The sequence below is a fragment of the Pristiophorus japonicus genome, chromosome 9 (assembly GCF_044704955.1).
Source record: "Pristiophorus japonicus isolate sPriJap1 chromosome 9, sPriJap1.hap1, whole genome shotgun sequence".
NCBI lineage: Eukaryota > Metazoa > Chordata > Chondrichthyes > Pristiophoridae > Pristiophorus > Pristiophorus japonicus.
The window spans coordinates 143,732,336-143,750,449 of NC_091985.1; the positions used below are offsets into that span (position 1 = coordinate 143,732,336).

General features: G+C 46.3%; 1 protein-coding gene across 1 annotated transcript in view; it reads right to left on the reverse strand.

Moving 5' to 3' along the window:
• Positions 1-18,114, reverse strand: part of cfap61 (cilia and flagella associated protein 61) — a 445,137-nt gene that overhangs the window by 346,737 nt on the left and 80,286 nt on the right. Inside the window, exons 8-10 of the mRNA XM_070889895.1 lie at positions 16,590-16,743; positions 8,326-8,375; positions 6,667-6,839 (exon numbers count right to left, since the gene is read on the reverse strand). Of these exons, the coding sequence (XP_070745996.1) occupies positions 6,667-6,839; positions 8,326-8,375; positions 16,590-16,743 (377 nt within the window). The remainder of the gene's footprint in view (positions 1-6,666; positions 6,840-8,325; positions 8,376-16,589; positions 16,744-18,114) is intronic.

Sequence of the window (18,114 nt, forward strand, 5' to 3'; positions counted from 1 at the left end):
TAAATTCACCCGAGTCCGACTGCAAGGGACCTACGTTTGTCTTCACTGCTCTTTTTCTCTTCACATATCTATAATGCCAAATAATCCTCCCACCCCCGCCCCCCCACACTCCCTGGTGGCCATAGGAGATCAACTAATTTCATGTTAATCATGTTAAACTGCCTAATCTCACTTATGCCACAGATTTAAAATTAAAGTAATTTCTAGGAGTCAATAGATATATGACTGGGAGTTGGCAATCAACTCAATAACACAAACATCAAAGAGCATTCTCCCAAACAGTAATACAAAGACAGGCAGAAATTTTACGAATACTAAAAGAGGAAGTACTACTTAGATTCAAGTTCAAATTAGAGAGGCAGTATGGAGCTCAAATTGGCAGACAGAGAGGGAGGAGAAAACTGCAGAGTTGACAGAGAATTTAAAAAAATGTGATTCTCCGCTACATCCGCTGGAACTCAAAAATCATAATATAACAACTTCCTGTACTTCATTCTAACAAGAAAGTCAAACGAACAATGACGGACAGGTAAAGACCATCTGGTCCGTTGAGCCAGTCCCACACAATTGCGATACCTTGTGTATCACAACATATAGGGGCCGAAATTGTCCCCTCTTTAAGGCCCATTACCGGAGCGGATAGGCCTTACTGACCGGGGGCAGACGGATGGACCGACCCTTACTATATTGCCCCCGGGTCAGGAGCGGCGGGAACAGGTTTCCGCGTCGCCCGTGCTGTTGTCCCTTCGGGCACCCATCGACCGGCGGCGACCCCCTTTCCAACCCGGTGCGGGAATTTGCCGGTCAGTGCCACTGACAACTTTCCCCTGTGGGAAGCTGTGTGTACCTGGGCGCCGCGTTCAGCCTTAAAGGGGAGGGCAGCTGCCGGCACCTCCATTTTATTTTAATTGTCAGCCAACTCCGAGATCGGCCCGATAATGGTGGCCGCTGACCCGGCCAAAATCCTCGCTGGTGGCCCTATGGGCCTAACTAAACTTACTGCAGAGCTCGCAGCAGCCCACCCCTTTAACTGAAGGGGTGGGATGTTGTGACATATCAGCGCCGCGCTGATGACATAGCGACGGCCGCTCCACTGAAACGGCACTTCCGCCCCTCAGCACCGACCGGAAGTTGAAAACAGAGAAAAAATCTGAAAATTGCTTTGCTCTCCACCCCAATCCGTGGGGTGGAGAAATTTCAGCTCCATACACTCCACCCCACCTGAAACCATGTGATCTCCTAGGAGAAGGAAAAAACAGGTTTAAAAACCCAGGCCAATTTGTGAAAAAAAAAATCTGGGAAATTCCTGTCCGACCCATCTCGGCGATCAAAACTAATCCAGGAGATCATTCTGGCCTTGAATTCCCTGAAAGGGTGTTTTTCCCATATATCAATAAAAGAGGAAACTTTAATCCTCAGTGATTTTCTTTTCCTCTAACACCTGCAATGCATGTTATTTCTATTGTATGGTGACTGTTTCTTCATTAATAAACAAACTTCTACAACCAAACAACTGTTTTATTTTATTATGATATACCACCGCAAAAAGACTGCTGCATCCACCAGCCCTACTTCACCATTGCCTCGCTCGACCACTCCACCGCATCTGATTTGTTATGTTGCTTGTCTGACATCCAGTATTGGATGAGCAGAAGTTTCCTCCAATTAAATATTGGAGATGATCTTAGCTTGACAACTCTTGTCAGACCATTGAACTTCTTTCTACATTGCATCCAAATATGAGGAGTCATTAGTGTATCCCTGCCACTGCCTCCTCATCAGGTGCCTAGAAGGTTTCCTGCCTACCCCGCCTCCCGCCCCACCTCCGGTAGATACAGTATGTCCTTCCTACTTTTCACCTCATGCACCAAGGCCTCCAGTGCAGCATTAGAGAAGCATGACACATGCTCTCTACCACCTTCTGCTGTTCTTCAGCATATAACCATACCTTCAGATCCACTTGCAGCTACAATTCACCTCCACTTTAAGAGGTGCTGGCTTCATTTAATTATTATTGTACATGTAGTGTCTCTGCACCTTGTTACAAACTCATATGAGGCATGTATATATCAGACACGATCACTCTGTGACCTTCACTTTATTTCCAAGACCAAGGAGTGCTGACCCTGGGTGGGACCTCCCCTTTTATACCTAGAAACCCAGGTGAAGAGTGTCTCCCACAAGCTCACCCCCTGTGGTCAGGATGTGTATTTCAAGGGTACAGGTACAGTGTGCATGAGTTACAGTTACATAACTATTGTCATTGCAAGATGGTGAAATACATGACAGTACATTCCCCTTAACCGGCTCCCTCCTGATACGTGTAGCCAATCAACAGTAGTGGGTAGCACACAGTAATCACTAAAATCAGCAGGCAACACTGAGATAAATGGCCAGCTTTATCGACACTGTCATTACCTCTAGACAGTTTCTTCAATGGCTTCTTTGTTGACACTGGGTCCTTGTCCCCCAAAAGAACAAATTTAAAATCCTTATCTGTTGTGTATGGAGAAAGAGTCAGACTGAACACTGTGAGCTCAAAGTAAATTGTGACCGTAGTCTTTTATTGCAGGTCTCCAGAGTGCCTCGCCAACCTGTGAAGCCTCCTTAAATACCTGGGCTCCCAAGGGATTATGGGATCCCTTAGGACTCCAGGAGATGAGCCCTTTGGTGGCTGAACAGAATAAATACAAGTCCACACATATAACAACACTCCCTCCACACCACCCCCCGCCCCCCCAAAGTCAATAGTGTAACTATTTACAATGTGAGTTGATGTGGGGCCCTTCTTGCCCTGGTTGATCGTCTCGGTGTGAAAGCTGATGTTGTTGAATCATTTGTTGGGCTCTTGCTGGGCTGCTGTGCAGCTGTGCAGCTGGCCTTGCTGGGCTGTCTGGTGTGTTGGGCCATGCAGGGCTGCTGTGGATGATGGGTTCTGCTTCGTGGTCAACCGTGGTGCCGGTTGCCACTGGTGTGTATGTTGGGGGATCAAAAAAGATAGGATCCAAGGTGGGTTGCTCAGGATAGTCTGTGAATCTGAGTTTGATTTGGTCTAAGTGTTTCCGGTGAATGAGTCCATTTGAAAGTTTGACCCGAAACACCCTGTTCCCCTCTTTGGCCACGACAGTGTCGGGAAGCCACTTGGGACCTTGTCCATAATTTAACACAAATACAGGATCATTGATTTCAATCACACGTGGCACATTTGCGCTATCATGGTATGCACTTTGTTGAAGCCGCCTACTCGCCACCTGTTCATGTAGATCAGGGTCAACTAACGAGAGCCTTGTCTTAAGTGCTCTTTTCATGAGCAATTCAGCAGGTGGGATCCCAGTGAGTGAGTGGGGTCTTGTGCGGTAGTTAAGCAGGACTCGGGATAGGCGAGTCTGCAGTGAGTCTTCAGTTATCCTCTTCAAGCCTTGCTTGATGGTTTGCACTGCTCTCTCTGCCTGACCATTGGACGCTGGTTTAAACGGGGCAGATGTGACATGTTTGATCCCGTTACGGGTCATGAATTCTTTGAACTCAGCACTGGTAAAACACGGCTTCCATAACCATGGCTAAATCTGCGGGCTGCGCCATTTCCACCTCCGTGTTGGGTAATGGCAGCCTACTGAGAGCATCGGTGCAGTTTTCTGTGCCTGGCCTGTGGCGGATGGCAGAGTTGTATGCGGACAACATGAGCACCCATCTCTGGATGCGAGCCGATGCGTTGGTATTTATCCCTTTACTCTCGGAAAACAGGGATATAAGTGGCTTATGGTCAGTTTCCAATTCGAATTTTAGCCCAAACAGGTATTGATGCATTTTCTTTACCCCATAGACACACGCTAATGCTTCTTTTTCAATCGTGCGGTAGGCTCTCTCAGCTTTGGACAGACTCCTGGATGCATAAGCAACCGGTTGCAGTTTCCCGAAATCATTAGCTTGTTGCAATACACACCCGACGCCACATGACGATGCATCACATGCTAGTACCAAACGTTTACATGGATCATACAACACAAGCAATTTGTTTGAGCATAACAATTTTCTCGCTTTTACAGAGGCATTTTCTTGGTTTTTGCCCCAAACCTATTCGCCCCCTTTTCATAATAAGACATGTAGTGGTTCTAGCAGTGTGCTGAGACCCGGTAAGAAGTTCCCAAAGTAGTTCAAGAGTCCCAGAAACGACCGCAACTCCGTCACGTTCTGTGGCCTCGGTGCATTCTCAATTGCCTCTGTCTTCGCGTTGGTGGGCCTGATGACATCCGCCGCAATCCTCCTTCCCAAGAACTCCACTCAGGTGCCAGGAAAATGTTTTAACCTGAGCCCCACGTGGTTGAGTTGACCAAGAACCTCCTCCAGGTTCTGCAGGTGCTCGACTGTGTTCCAACCTGTGACCAAGATGTCGTCCTGGAAGACCATGGTGTGCGGGACCGACTTCAGCAAACTTTCCATGTTTCTCTGGAATATCGCCGCCGCTGATCGGATTCCAAACGGGCATCTGTTATAAATAAAAAGACCTTTGTGCATGTTGATGCAGGTGAGGGCCTTCGATGATTCCTCCAGTTCCTGCGTCATGTAGGCTGAAGTCAGATCCAGCTTTGTGAACGTCTTTCCCCCCGCCAGCATTGTAAAGAGGTCGTCGGCCTTTGGTAGTGGGTATTAGGTCTGCAGGGAGAAACGATTGATAGTTACTTTGTAATCGCCACAGATTCTGATGGTGCCATCTCCCTTGAGGACTGGGACAATAGGACTGGCCCACTCGCTGAACTCGATCGGTGAAATGATGCCCTCTCTTTGCAGCCGGTCTAGCTCAATCTCTACTCTTTCTTTCATCATGTACGGTACTGCTCTCGCCTTGTGATGGATGGGTCGCTCCCCCGGAATTAGGTGGATCTGCACTTTTGCTCCTTGGAATTTCCCGATGCCTGGTTCGAACAGCGAAGGAAATTTGTTTAACACCTGGGCACACGAAGTGTCGTCAGCTCCGGTGTATCTTTCCCAGCCAGTTCCTGCCGAGCAGCGTGGGACCATCGCCCAGTACCACCCAAAGTGGTAGCTTGTGCACTGCTTCATCGTAGGAGACCTTTATGGTAGCACTGCCGATTACAGGAATCAGTTCTTTTGTGTAAGTTCTTAGTTTTGTGCGAACTGGAGTTAAGACTGGCCTTGAGGCCTTGTTGTACCACAACCTTTCGAAAGTCTTTTTGCCCATGCTGGACTGGCTCGTGCCCATGTCCAGCTCCATTGACACTGGGAGTCCATTTAGTTCAACATTCAGTATTATCGGGGAACAATTCGTGGTGAATGTGTGCACCCCATGTACCTCTGCCTCCTCGATCTGAGGCTCTGGTTCGTCGTAATCCTCCGTGGATCTGTCCTCCTCTGCAACATGGTGGGTTGCAGATTTAACAGGCTTTGCAGCTCGCCTGCACACTCGTTGGAGGTGTCCCATTGTTCCACAGCCCTTGCAAGCGTACTCTTTGAATCGGCATGAATGGAAATGATGATCGCAGCGCCAACAAGGTGTTAATGGCCTTGCATTCATCACCCTTGATGGTGGACTCAGATATCTGCGGATGTGCAGCTGCAGGTATGTGTGACCTGCCCTGTACGTTACGATTCGAAAACATCACTTTGTTCACAGTACTTATAGCAGCACTTGTGTGCTGAGAGATTTGCTTCATATTGTCACTGGTGGCAATGAACACCTGGGCTATCGCTATGGCCTTACTCAAGGTTGGGGTCTCTATAGTCAAAAGTTTGCGAAGTATAGTTTCGTGGCCAATGCCAATAACGAAAAAGTCTCTGAGCATGCTCCAAATGTCCTTGAAATTCGCAATGTCCTGCAAGGTGTCTTAGCTTGGCGACATAACTCGCCACTTCCTGGCCTTCAGACCTTTTGTAAGGTGTAGAACCGTTACCTCGTCATCAGAACACTTCTCCGTGGGTTTTGCTGGAGTGAGCAGATTTTTCATGAAGCCATACGTTGGTGCCCCACAGATGGTGAGGAGGATCACCCTTCATTTGGCAGCGCTCTCTTCCCCATCTAGCTCGTTGGCCACGAAGCATTGGTCGAGTCGCTCCACAAAAGTTTCCCAATCATCTCCCTCCGAGAATTTCTCCAGGATGCCCACTGTTCTCTGCATCTTTGGGTTCGCTATCTGTATCTCGTCGCCAGTTGTTGTGTATGGAGAAAGAGTCAGACTGAACACTGTGAGCGCAAAGTAAAGTATGACCGTAGTCTTTTATTGCAGGTCTCCAGAGTGCCTCGCCAACCTGTGAAACCTCCTTAAATACCTGTGCTCCTAAGGGATTATGGGATCTCTTGGGACTCCAGGGCTTGAGCACTCTGGTGGCTGAACAGAGTAAATACAAGTCCACATATATAACATTATCCTCACTGAAAAATCCTACCATGGCTTCACGCCATCATACCTTTGGAATCTTCTCCAGCTTTATATTCCCTCTCATATCCTGTACTATTGATTCTGGTCACTTATGTCTCCCTCTCGCTCAGCTCCATCTTTTGTAGCAGAGCCTTCAACTGCCTCGCTCTACTTTTTTGAACTCCTTTTTCATGTTTTTCAATGTTAAAGCCACAGGCAACTGTTAGTGTTTTCAACCATCATCTTTCATTACCTATCATACACAAATAACTGACATTATCTTGGAACTTGCCTTGTTTCATATTTCTCGTCAATGCAGAACAACTGTATGCAAAAAACATTTGGGGGATCTGTGTACTTTGAACTGGGGATGATCTCGTCGCTGCTCTCTGTTCGTTCAGATATTTGGTCTCCAACCTCACCATCTGCCAATGTGACAATTTCAGCCTCATCTGACACTTCTTTCTGCAAGAAGAGGCAAGGGATGACAAATCACAGTACGTTTGAACTGCATACTCATTCTTACATTACATTATTATATGCACCTCCCTCCCCGGGCTCAGTGCAGCAGCTTTCCGATCACCACTTCTCCCCCCGACCACCCACCCCCCTCGGGCTTGTTTTCCAGCCGAGCCCTGAGCCCATGTCCAAGCGTAGGACCGATTCTGACGGCCGCTACGACCCCCCTCCAGCCCTGCTTGAAGACGTTCAATGGTGGCATGTGAGTAAAAAAAAGAAAACTTCAGAAATCCAAGGAACTTCCATATACGCCATTAAAAGGTAAAAAAAAGTTGAACTTTATTATGGATATTTAAACTGTTCGAGACTCCCTCCAAAAACTTTGATGAAAAACAATGGCGTCTTTCAGAGATGATTTTTCAATGTGTGCTGCTTTCTGTTAACTCACCAGAAGGTTTTTTGGACGTCGACCTAGGATAAAAAACATTTGGGCAAACTGCGAAAAATGCTGAAAACTGATGCAGACATGAGGGAACTATGATGTCAAAAAAACCTAACATAGAAAAATCGTAACTAAAGCAGTTTCACCGGCGCAGATTCCAGGTGAAAACTTTGAATTAAATAATTACGCCAGAAAAAGTGGCACGCGCCAAAAAAACTGCGCAAATGACCCGGGAAAATTGAGCCCTGGGAAACTCCCTGAAATTCTACCTCTATAGTCTTTTTTTTCTGTTTGAAAAGACTGATTGAAAAATATTACAATGGCAGTGTGGAATAGGCATGGCAGCTTTTCATTAGAGCTCAGAAACTATTAGCAAATGTTCCAACAGATGTACACATCAGGTAAAAGCCAATGTTCAAAAATTGAGGTGGTCTTATAGAATCCGAAGAGAACAACACATTAACACAGTGAAAGAGTCCAAAATGTTGGGTCACCTGAGGAGAAATAATTGCAGTATGAAGTTTGCACAGAAAAGACATATTGAGAAAGTGTACAAATTCTTCAGAGAATAAATGGGACAAATAGATTTAAAGCTATAATATGACGTAAAATCTGTTCTCAATAAAATTAAAATATATGCTAATGAGGGGAAGCCTGTGGCTGCAGAAGGCTCACTCAGATATGATCGGATGGCTGTGGTCAACATAACTGCCCAAGCTCAAGCAGATCCTTCCAGTCCAACTGGCTTACTAATTCTGAAGGTATCCTTGGAGTTGGCAGGGAGGTCAAGTTAAATAATGGACTTAGATAGATTTAGGTAGCAAGGATAGTTGAATTGGGAAGGGAAAATAAGATCATTCATAATACTAAATCACAATCTAGTGCAATCACATTGGGAGGTGGGGAAATTTAACTTCGGCGGAAACACAAAATGGGTCGTCGTGGATCGGCCACCCATTATACACCCCACCCAATTCCCTTTCCAAGTCTCTATTCAAAGTTGAGGGATTTTTTTGGATTGTAGTTCTTTGATTATTTAAAGTGACATACCTTTTTGTCTGTGGTGTCTTCAGAATGTGAAGATAAAGTAGTTTCCTTTGCTGTCCATAGAAAAACAGAATTTTCTCAATTAACTATACTGTCTCAATTAACTGTACTGCCAGAACAGTGTCATATCTTTTTGTTTGATTACAAGTAAACAGTCCTGTTTAATATCTACTTAGCATTTTAGTTTCCACGTCTTTTAGACCTCCTCAACTCCATGCATATTACAGATGTAGAGGGTAAGTAAAGCTGCCAGCAAGTAAAGTTTCTCTCAGTTCTCTGCCACATTGGCTAGCAGGGAATGACTGGCCTTCAGACGTTTCCTCTGCTCTCTGTCTCCTTTCTCCTTTACGACGCTCCTTAAAATCTACCTCTTTGACCAAGCTTTTGGTCACCTGTTCTATTATCTCCTTTTTTCGCTCGGTGTCAATTTTTGGCTGGTTACGCTCCTGTGAAGAGCCTTGCGACGGTATATTACATTAACAGCGCTATATAAATGCAAGTTGTGTTGTTGTTGTTGAGTGAGGGGAGTAGAGAGATTGAGACGGACGATGTCAAGCTGGCCATTCCCAATGAAAAAATCAAGCGAGGGTGAGAGGCCAGAGGGAGCGTCCAAGTGGAACAAGAATTCTGAAGGGGGGGGGGGGGGGGAAGACACCTAGCCAGAGAAATTGTTTCAGCTTATTGTTACCCCACAGAAATAATATCTTCCTATCTTGACTATCTTCTCTGCCCTTGTCCAGTCCCCTCCGACCTACATCCACAACTCTTCTGATGCCCTCCATCACTTTAACAGCTTCCAGTTTCCTGGCCCTAACTGCTTCCTAACCAATGTCCAGTCCTTTTACATCTTCACCTCCACTAGGATAGCCTGAGGGTGCTCTGTTTCTTCTTTGAACGGAGACCCAACCAGTCCCTATCCTCCACCACTCTCCTCCACCTGGCTGAACTTGTTCTTGCATTGAACAACTTCTCCTTTGACTCCACCCACTTCCTCTAAATAAAAGGTGTCACTATGGAAAACCATATGGGTCCTAGCTATGCCAGCCTTTTCATGGGATTCATGGAACATTCTTTATTCCAGTCCTAATCAGGCCCCATCCCTCACTTTTTCCAGTACATTGATGACTGTATTGGTGCGCTTCCTGCTCTTGCCTCAAACTGGAAAATGTCATTGTTATGTCCAGAATAAACTAATGTGATTGAATACTGTAGACGTGAGTAAGTGTTACCTTAGTCTCTTTATTCTAACTCCAGAGTGTTGGCACAGCATGGGAGGCCTGCTTATGTACAGTGTTCCCAAGGGATGCTGGGATCCCTTGGGACTCCAACAGATACGCCCTCTGGTGGCGGTAGAATGCAGGTTACATAGGGTTGCATTCATAACATCACTCCCTCCCAAAGTCAATAGTACACTTATTTACAGGGTAAGACGATCTGGGGCTTTTCGCTCCCTAGTTGATCATCTCGGTACAAATGCAGGTGCAGGTGAGTTGGTTGGTTCTTCGCTGGGCTGCTGCGCAGCTGGCCTTGCTGGGCTGCTGGGAATGATGTCGGTTGCCACTTGTGTGTGTGTTGGAGGGTCGAAGTTGGTGGTGTCCTCTTCAGGTTGCTCGTGTCCTCTTCAGGTTGCTCGTGGCTGTCTGTGAATCGCAGTTTGGTTTGGTCCAAATGCTTTCTGCAAGTTAGTCCATTTGCGAGTTTGATCTGAAACACCCTGCTCCCTTCTTTGGCTATGACAGTGCCAGAAAGCCATTTGGAACCATGTCCATAGTTGAGTACAAATACAGGGTCATTGACTTCAATATCGCGTGACAAATTTGCACGATTTGCCTGCCCTTTGCCTGCCCTTAACGTGATCATGGAAATCAGGGTGGATGAGAGAAAGCCTTGTTTTGAGCTCCCTTTTCATGAGCAGTTCGGCTGGGGGAATCCTGGTGAGCGAGTGAGGTCTGGTGCGGTAGCTGAGTAGGACTCGGGACAGGCGGGTCTGCAGGGAGCCTTCCGACATGCGTTTCAAGCTTTGCTTGATGGTTTGGACTGCCCGTTATGCCTGGCCGTTGGATGCAGGCTTGAACAGGGCAGATGTGACGTACTTGATCCCATTGCGGTCATGAATTCCTTCAATTCAGCGCTGGTGAAGCACGGCCCGTTGTCGCTGCCAAGGACATCAGGCAGGCCATGCGTGGCAAACATGGCTCGTAGGTTTTCGATGGTGGAAGTGGACGTGCTTACTGACATTATTACACACTCAATCACTTTGAATAAGCATCCACAACAACCAAGAACATTTTGCCGAGAAACAGGCCAGCGAAGTCAACGTGGATCCTAGACCACGGTTTGGAGGGCCATGACCACAAACTTAGTGGTGCCTCCCTGGGTGCATTTCTCAGTTGAGAGTAAGTGTTGCATTGGCGCATGCAAGACTCCAAATCTGAGTCGATGCTGGGCCACCACACATGAGATCTGGCTATAGCTTTCATCATTACTATGCCTAGGTGGATACTGTGTAGATCGCGTATGAACGTTTCCCTGCCTTTCTTGGGCAAAACCACGCAATTACCCCACAAAAGACAATCTGCCTGTATCGACATTTTGTCTTTACGCCGCTGGAACGGCTTGATCTCTTCATGCATCTCCGCTGGGACGCTGGACCAGCTCCCAAGGAGGACACAGTTTTTTACAAGGGACAGTAAAGGATCCTGGCTGGTTCAGGTCCTGATCTGGTGGGCCGTAACTGGTGACTTTTCGTTTTCAAATGCATCCATCACCAAGAGCAAGTCTGCAGGCTGTGGGCAATGGTAGCCGACTGAGGGCAGAAAAAGAGCTTCTTTTTCAATCATGCTGTAGGCCCTGTCGGCCTTGGACAAGCTCCTGGATGCATAAGTGACCAGTTGCAATGTCCCCGATTCGTTTGCTTGTTGTAACACACACCCGACCCCGTACGAAGACGCACCACAAGCTAGCACGAAAAGTTTACAAGGATCATACAGGACAAGCAGTTTGTTGGAACATAGAAGATTTCGGGCTTTCTCAAAAGCTGTCTCTTGTGATTTCCCCCATACCCAGTCGTCTCCCTTGCGTAGCAACACGTGTAGAAGTTCTAGCATGCTGCTTAACCAGGGTAGGAAATAATTGAGGAGTCCCAGGAACGACCGCATCTCCATCACGTTCTGTGGTGTCGGCGCGTTCTTGATGGCCTCTGTCTTGGCATCGGTGGGTCTGATGCCGATGGCCGCGATTCTTCTCCTTAAGAACTGGAGCTCTGGCGCCAAGAAAACACACTTCGAGTGTTTCAACCTGAGTCTCACATGATCTAGCCGACTTAGAACCTCTTCCAGGTTCTGCAAGTTGTAAAGTCCTTACTCTACAGCATGAAACCGCACAAGGCACATTCTGGGGGCAAGGTCACTCTGTGACCTTAACTCTTTATTCACAGGACTCCAAAGACGATGACCCTGTGTGGGACCTCCCTTTTTATACCTGTGTGATCAGGTAAGGAGTGTCTCCCACAAGTTCACCCCTAGTGGTCAAGGTGTGCATCTAGGTTGAGAGTATACAGTAATACAGTGGTGTTACATTGTGGTTACATATATGACATCACCTTCCCCCCCAAAGTCTTACTGGGATCACAGGTTTAGTCTTTCAGGTGGTCTACGCTCCCTCGTGGAGCGCCGCAGTTGGGGATCTGGTTGTTGGACACTGACGTGAGTGTCTGTCACCTGTGGTATGCTCTGTCCTTCATGACGTTGGTGGGTGTAGAATCTGTGTCGGGCCATATGTATTCTACTCGCCGGTTTGAGTTGCTCCCCGATCAATTTGCTAAGTTCTTAAAAGGTTTTGTCCGCCGGCTTTTCGGGTGCTAGTAAGTCCTTCATGAGCGCGCAAGTCTTTGGTCTGCAGCTGGTCAAAAGATGTGCCCTTCGCTTGTCGGCCGCTGCATCCCCCAGCCATTCTTTCGTAATGAAGCTTTGCTGAAACCTCTCGACAAAATCGTTCCAGTCTTCCCCAACACAGTACCGTTCCTCTGTGCTACCGGTGGCCATTCTCATGGGCCGTGAATTTCCGTTTCTCGTCGCCAATGTAAAGTTCTTACTCTACAGCATGAAACCACACGAGGCACATTCTGGGGACAAGGTCACTCTGTGACCTTAACTTTTTATTCACAGGACTCCAAAGACGATGACCTTGCGTGAGACCTCCCTTTTTATACCTGTGTGACCAGGTAAGGAGTGTCTCCCACAAGTTCACCCCTAGTGGTCAAGGTGTGCATCTAGGTTGAGAGTATACAGTAATACAGTGGTGTTACATTGTGGTTACATACATGACACAAGTGTTCGATAGTGTCCCGACCTGTGACCAGTATGTCGTCCTGGAAAACCACCATGCTTTAGCAGACTCTCCATGTTCCTTTGAAAAATAGCCGCGGCCGATCAAATCCCAAACGGGCATCTATTGTAGATGAACAGACCTTTGTGTGTGTTGATGCAGGTGAGGCCTTTCGAAGATTCCGCTAGCTGCGTCATGTAGGCCGAGGTCAGGTCCAACTTGGTGAACGTCTTTCCTCCTGCCAGCGTCACAAATAGGTCGTCTGCCTTGGGTAGCGGGTACTGGTCCTGCAGCGAAAAACAGTTAATCGTTACTTTGTAGTCCCCGCAAATTCTGACCATGCCATTGCCCTTGAGAACCGGAACAATCGGACTGGCCCACTCATTGAACTCCAACGGCGCGATGATGCCCTCTCGTTGCAGCCTGTCTAGCTCGATCTCCACTTTCTCTCGCATCATATATGGCACCGCCAGTGCCTTGTGGTGGATGGGTCGTGTACCGGGAATCAAGTGGATCTGCACCTTCGCCCCCGAGAAACTTCCGATGCCTGGCTCAAACAACGACGGGAACTTGCTCAGAACCTGGGCACATGAGGCGTCATCGACGGACGAAAGCGCCCAGATGTCATCCCAGTTCCAGCGGATTTTACCCAGCCAGCTTCTGCCGAACAGTGTGGGGCCATCTCTTGGTACTATCCATAGTGGTCGTTCGTGCACTGCTCCATCATAGGAGACTTTTACTGCTGCGCTGCCAATTACAGGGATTAGTTCTTTAGTGTAAGGTCTCAGCTTGGTGTGAATGGGGCTCAGCTTGGGCCTGTGTGCCTTGTTGCATCACAGCCTGTTGAAGGCCTTTTTGCTCATGATAGACTGACTCACACCCTTGTCCAATTGCATGGATACTGGAATTCCGTTCAGTTCAACTTTTAACATGATCGGTGGACATTTTGTGGTGAAGGTGTGTAACCCGTACACTTCTGCCTCTTCGGTTTGAGTCTCTAGTTCAGTTTGATCTGCCATGAATGGTCTTCCTCTGCAACATTTTGCAGGGTTTGCAGCTCGATTGCACATTCGCTGGAGGTATCCCATTGTTCCACAGCCTTTGCACGCATAATATTTGAAGCGGCATTGATGGGCTCGATGACCACCTCCGCAGAGCCAACAAGGTGTTAACTGCCTCGCATTAACGCTTGATGGCGGACTCTGAGTCATCTGAGGTCATGCAGCTGCAGGCGTGTACGTTCTGCCATATGCATTCCTGCCTGAAAACAATGTTACTTTGTGTACAGTACTTGCCGAAACATCTTTATGCTGCAGATTTGTTTGGTGTTATCGCTGGTGGACATAAATGCCTGGGCTATCGTTATGGCTTTGCTCAGGTTCGGTGTTTCAACAGTCAATAGTTTGCGAAGGATAACCTCATGGCCAATGCCAAGCACAAAAAAGTCTCTTAGCATTTGCTCCAGGAATCCATCAAATTCAATGTCCTGCAAGGCTTCTTAGTTCAGCGACGTAGCTCGCCACTTCCTGGCCTTCAAACCGCTGACACATGTAAAATCGATACCTTGCCATCAGAACGCTCTCCTTCGGATTTAGGTGCTCCCGGACCAGCGTACACAGTTCTTCATACGATTTGGTTGTTGGTTTCACCGGAGCAAGAAGATTCTTCATGAAGCCATAGATTGTTGCCCCGCAGACGGTGAGGAGGATCGGCTTTCGTTTGGCAGCGTTCACACTTTCTTCCAGCTCGTTGACCACGAAGTATTGGTCGAATCACTCCACAAAGGCCTCACAATCGTCCCCTTCTGAGAATTTCTCCAGGATACCAACAGTTCTCTGCATTTTCGTGTGATGGTTCGTTATCTCATCACCAGTTGTTATGTCCAGAATAAAGTTATGTGATTGAGTACTGTAGACGTGAGTAAGTGTGACCTTAGTCCCTTTATTCTAACCCCAGTGTTGGTACAGCATGGGATGTCTGCTTATATACAGTGCTCCCAAGGGATCTCTTGGGGTTCCAACAGGTATGCCTTCTGGTGGCGGTAGAATGCTGGTTACATAGGGTTGCATACATAACAGTCATCATCTTTGATTCCAATTTCCACCCCTTCCTCACCTTTACCTGGTCCATCTCTGACTCTCCTCTTCCCTTCCTCAATTTCTGTCAACCAATATCTACTACAAGCCCACTGACTCTCACAGCTATCTTGATTACACTTCCTCCCACCCAACTTCCTGTAAAGACTCTATTCCATTCTTCCAGTTTCTCTGTCTCAGCTGTTCTGATGATGCGACCTTCCACACCAGTGCTGCCGATATGTCTTCATTTTTCCTCAACCAAGGATTCCCCTCCACTGTGGTTGTCAGTCCGTCCCATTTCCTGCACTTCTGCCCTCAACCCTTCCACTTCCTCCCAGAAACTCAATAGGGGTCCTCCTTATCTTCACCTTACACCCCACCAGCCTCTACATTCAACGGATCATCCTCCGCCATTTCCACTACTTCCAATGTGACGCAGCAGCCAGACACATCTTCCTCTCGCTGCCCCTCTCAGCATTCCAAAGCGACCATTCCCTCCATGACATCCTGGTTTACTCTTCCATCACCCGCTCCTCTTCCTATGGCACCTTCCCGTGCAAACACAGGAGATGCAACAGCTGCCCTTTTAACTCCTCCCTTCCCACCATCCAGGGCCCCAAACACTCCCTCCAGGTGAAACAGCAAATTACTTGTATTTCTTTCAATCTACTATACTGTATTTGCTGCTCACGATGCGGTCTCCTCTATTCTGGGATGGCCGAACGCAGATTGGGTGATCTCTTTGCTGAACACCTCCATTCAGTCCGCATTCATGTTACACTGAGCTTCTGGTCACTTGCCATCGTACTTCTCCTTCGCTCTCCAATTCGGACCTCTGTCTTCGGCCTCCTACAGTGTTCCAATGAAGCTTAACAGAAGCTCGAGGAACAGCACCTCATCTTTTGATTAGGCACTTTACAATCCTCTAAACTCAACATTGGTTTTAATAACTTCAGATCATACCCACTACTCCCATTTTCTCGGACAGCAGGTGCTAGTAACCATTTGATGTTGCCATTTACAGTTCCGCTAGACCCATCTTTTGTGTTTTTATTTGTCCCAATATCACCCTCTTTTTCCTTGCACAATCATCCCTTTTGTGACTCCTGCTCTGCACCAGATCACAGACCTCCCTTTTGTTCTTTCCTCCTTTCCCTCCCCCGGGTCTGTATTTACTTATAAACTGTTAAATCTCTAACTTCTCAGAGTTCTGACGAGAGGTCATCAACCTGAAACATTAACACTGTTTCACTCTTTACAGATGCTACCCGACCTGCTGAGTATTTCCAGCATTTTCTATTTTTATTTCAATGTGGAGAGCTTGAATACAGTACTGCCCATCTAAGCTTGACTGGATCAAATTACACAATCCAGGTAGAGTGATGGATGAGTGCTCCCACTTCCTGGCGTTGTAACTACACTTCTTCATTCGTCATAATGTTGTGGTCAGCAAATGCAGATTACCGAGTGTATGATCTTTAAATTACAGCCATCCCACGTTACAACAGTGATTACACGCCAAAAGTACTTAATTGGCTGTAAAGCGCTTTGAGACGGCCGGTGGTCGTGAAAGATGCTATATAAATGCAAGTCTTTCTTTCTTTCTTTCTTTCTTTCTATACAGGGTTCACTAGAATCCTTAATTTTGGAGCCTGCAATTTTTCTTTAGAAAATTATTTTGCATGTAATGATATTCTTTTACAGATCTATGAAACTAAAATTGGCAAGTCTTTCAGTTCTTCTGTCATCACATTGGATTAAAGTTATTATTTTGATATTGGGAATAGGCAACAAAAGAACAAGAATAATATATAAATTTATATTTTTCTTCAGAGTTCCTTAGACAAGAACAAAACTTTGTACCTGGCTCCTGTGCTGTTTTTGTAGGTGTCCCCTCACTGTTCTCAGAAGGACTTTTACGAAGATTGTGAAACGGGCGCAAATCAAAGCACATGTTCAGTAGTTCAACATTCACTTCGCTGCACACACTCATGAACCCCACTGCAAAGTTGTTTACCTGCATGACATATTAAAGTAACACGATATAATCATTGTATCTTTTATAGCTCTGAAGAAACTTTATTACGGCTAATGCTTATAACTGGAAAAGTTATTGTGGTAGAAATTCAACAATGTTTTGCTTCTTTTACAGGTGCAACCATGACAAATTTATCAGTGGGAAGAACTGCGCTCCATTTCCGCATACACCTGGGCCACTGGTAAATCCAGCTGGGCCTTTTATTAGGTGGCACTGGCAGCTGCCTAAAATAAATGCAGGCCTCATTTCAATGTGTGTATGTGTGCCAGTTAGTATGCAGCACATGATGCAGAGTTAGTAATGTACATTTCCCCAACACATACAGTCATCTATAGTTGTATGCAATATGTGTTGGTATGTTGGGGCAATGTAACACATACAATACAGTAAGGGACAGAATTTGCTTTACGACTCAAAATAAATGGCAGTTACAAAATATCTGACAGTAACAGTAGTAGTGTGAGTGAGCGGACAAGGAGCGGAATAGACCATTGTACTGATACATCATTTCAATTATATCACAAAGCAAAGGGTCATCAGTTCATTTCTTCCCTCTCCCCCTTTTCTGTGGAGGAACTGTTTCATGGAACTGGATTACAGTTCCCCAGGTTCCTGTAAATTGCCATCCTCATGTACCAATCTAAATAATGATTTCTGCCACGCTATCAGACAGTGGATGGAATCACAGCCATGCCTTGTACTGGTTGTCACTTGAAATCCACAGACCCACACTTGCCAGCAGGGGATATGGGATGGTGATCAAGAGAGGGAAGTCTGGCAGTTTTTCTCAGAATTAACTGTGGGACTCTGAGGCGAACTGTAGCATTCTAAATGTTAAACCCAGCCATGACCAGTTAACTTAACACATACTGGGGCTTTGTGGTTTGTTTGGTTCAATATCACATCTCATGTAGCATTTATCATAGGGCAGCTCGAAGACACATCTATTGTAAAACCTCACGGGATTACATATTACATAATGCCTTTATATGTTTGTATATTCCAAGCCAGAAGTTTCTGAGGGTATTGCATTTTTAAAGATTGTAACCAAACTACATTTGGCCAGTCTCAACTTATTTCCTATTTAATTTAGGTTTCATACCAAATCTTCCAACTGTCAGCTATTTCAAGTATCAACTCTGGAAGGTCCAACACTGTAACCAAAATGACTTTAAAAGTCACCTTGTGACGTATAGGAGTCATTAATATATGTTCTTCACATATTTTTGTACATTACCTGTTCCTAAACAGAATACTTGCCAATAACCTTTCAACATAATTTGATTTAAAATTCTTAATTTGACCCCTTTAAACTATTTGGCATTTTTTTTCTACAGTCCCTTTGTGTTT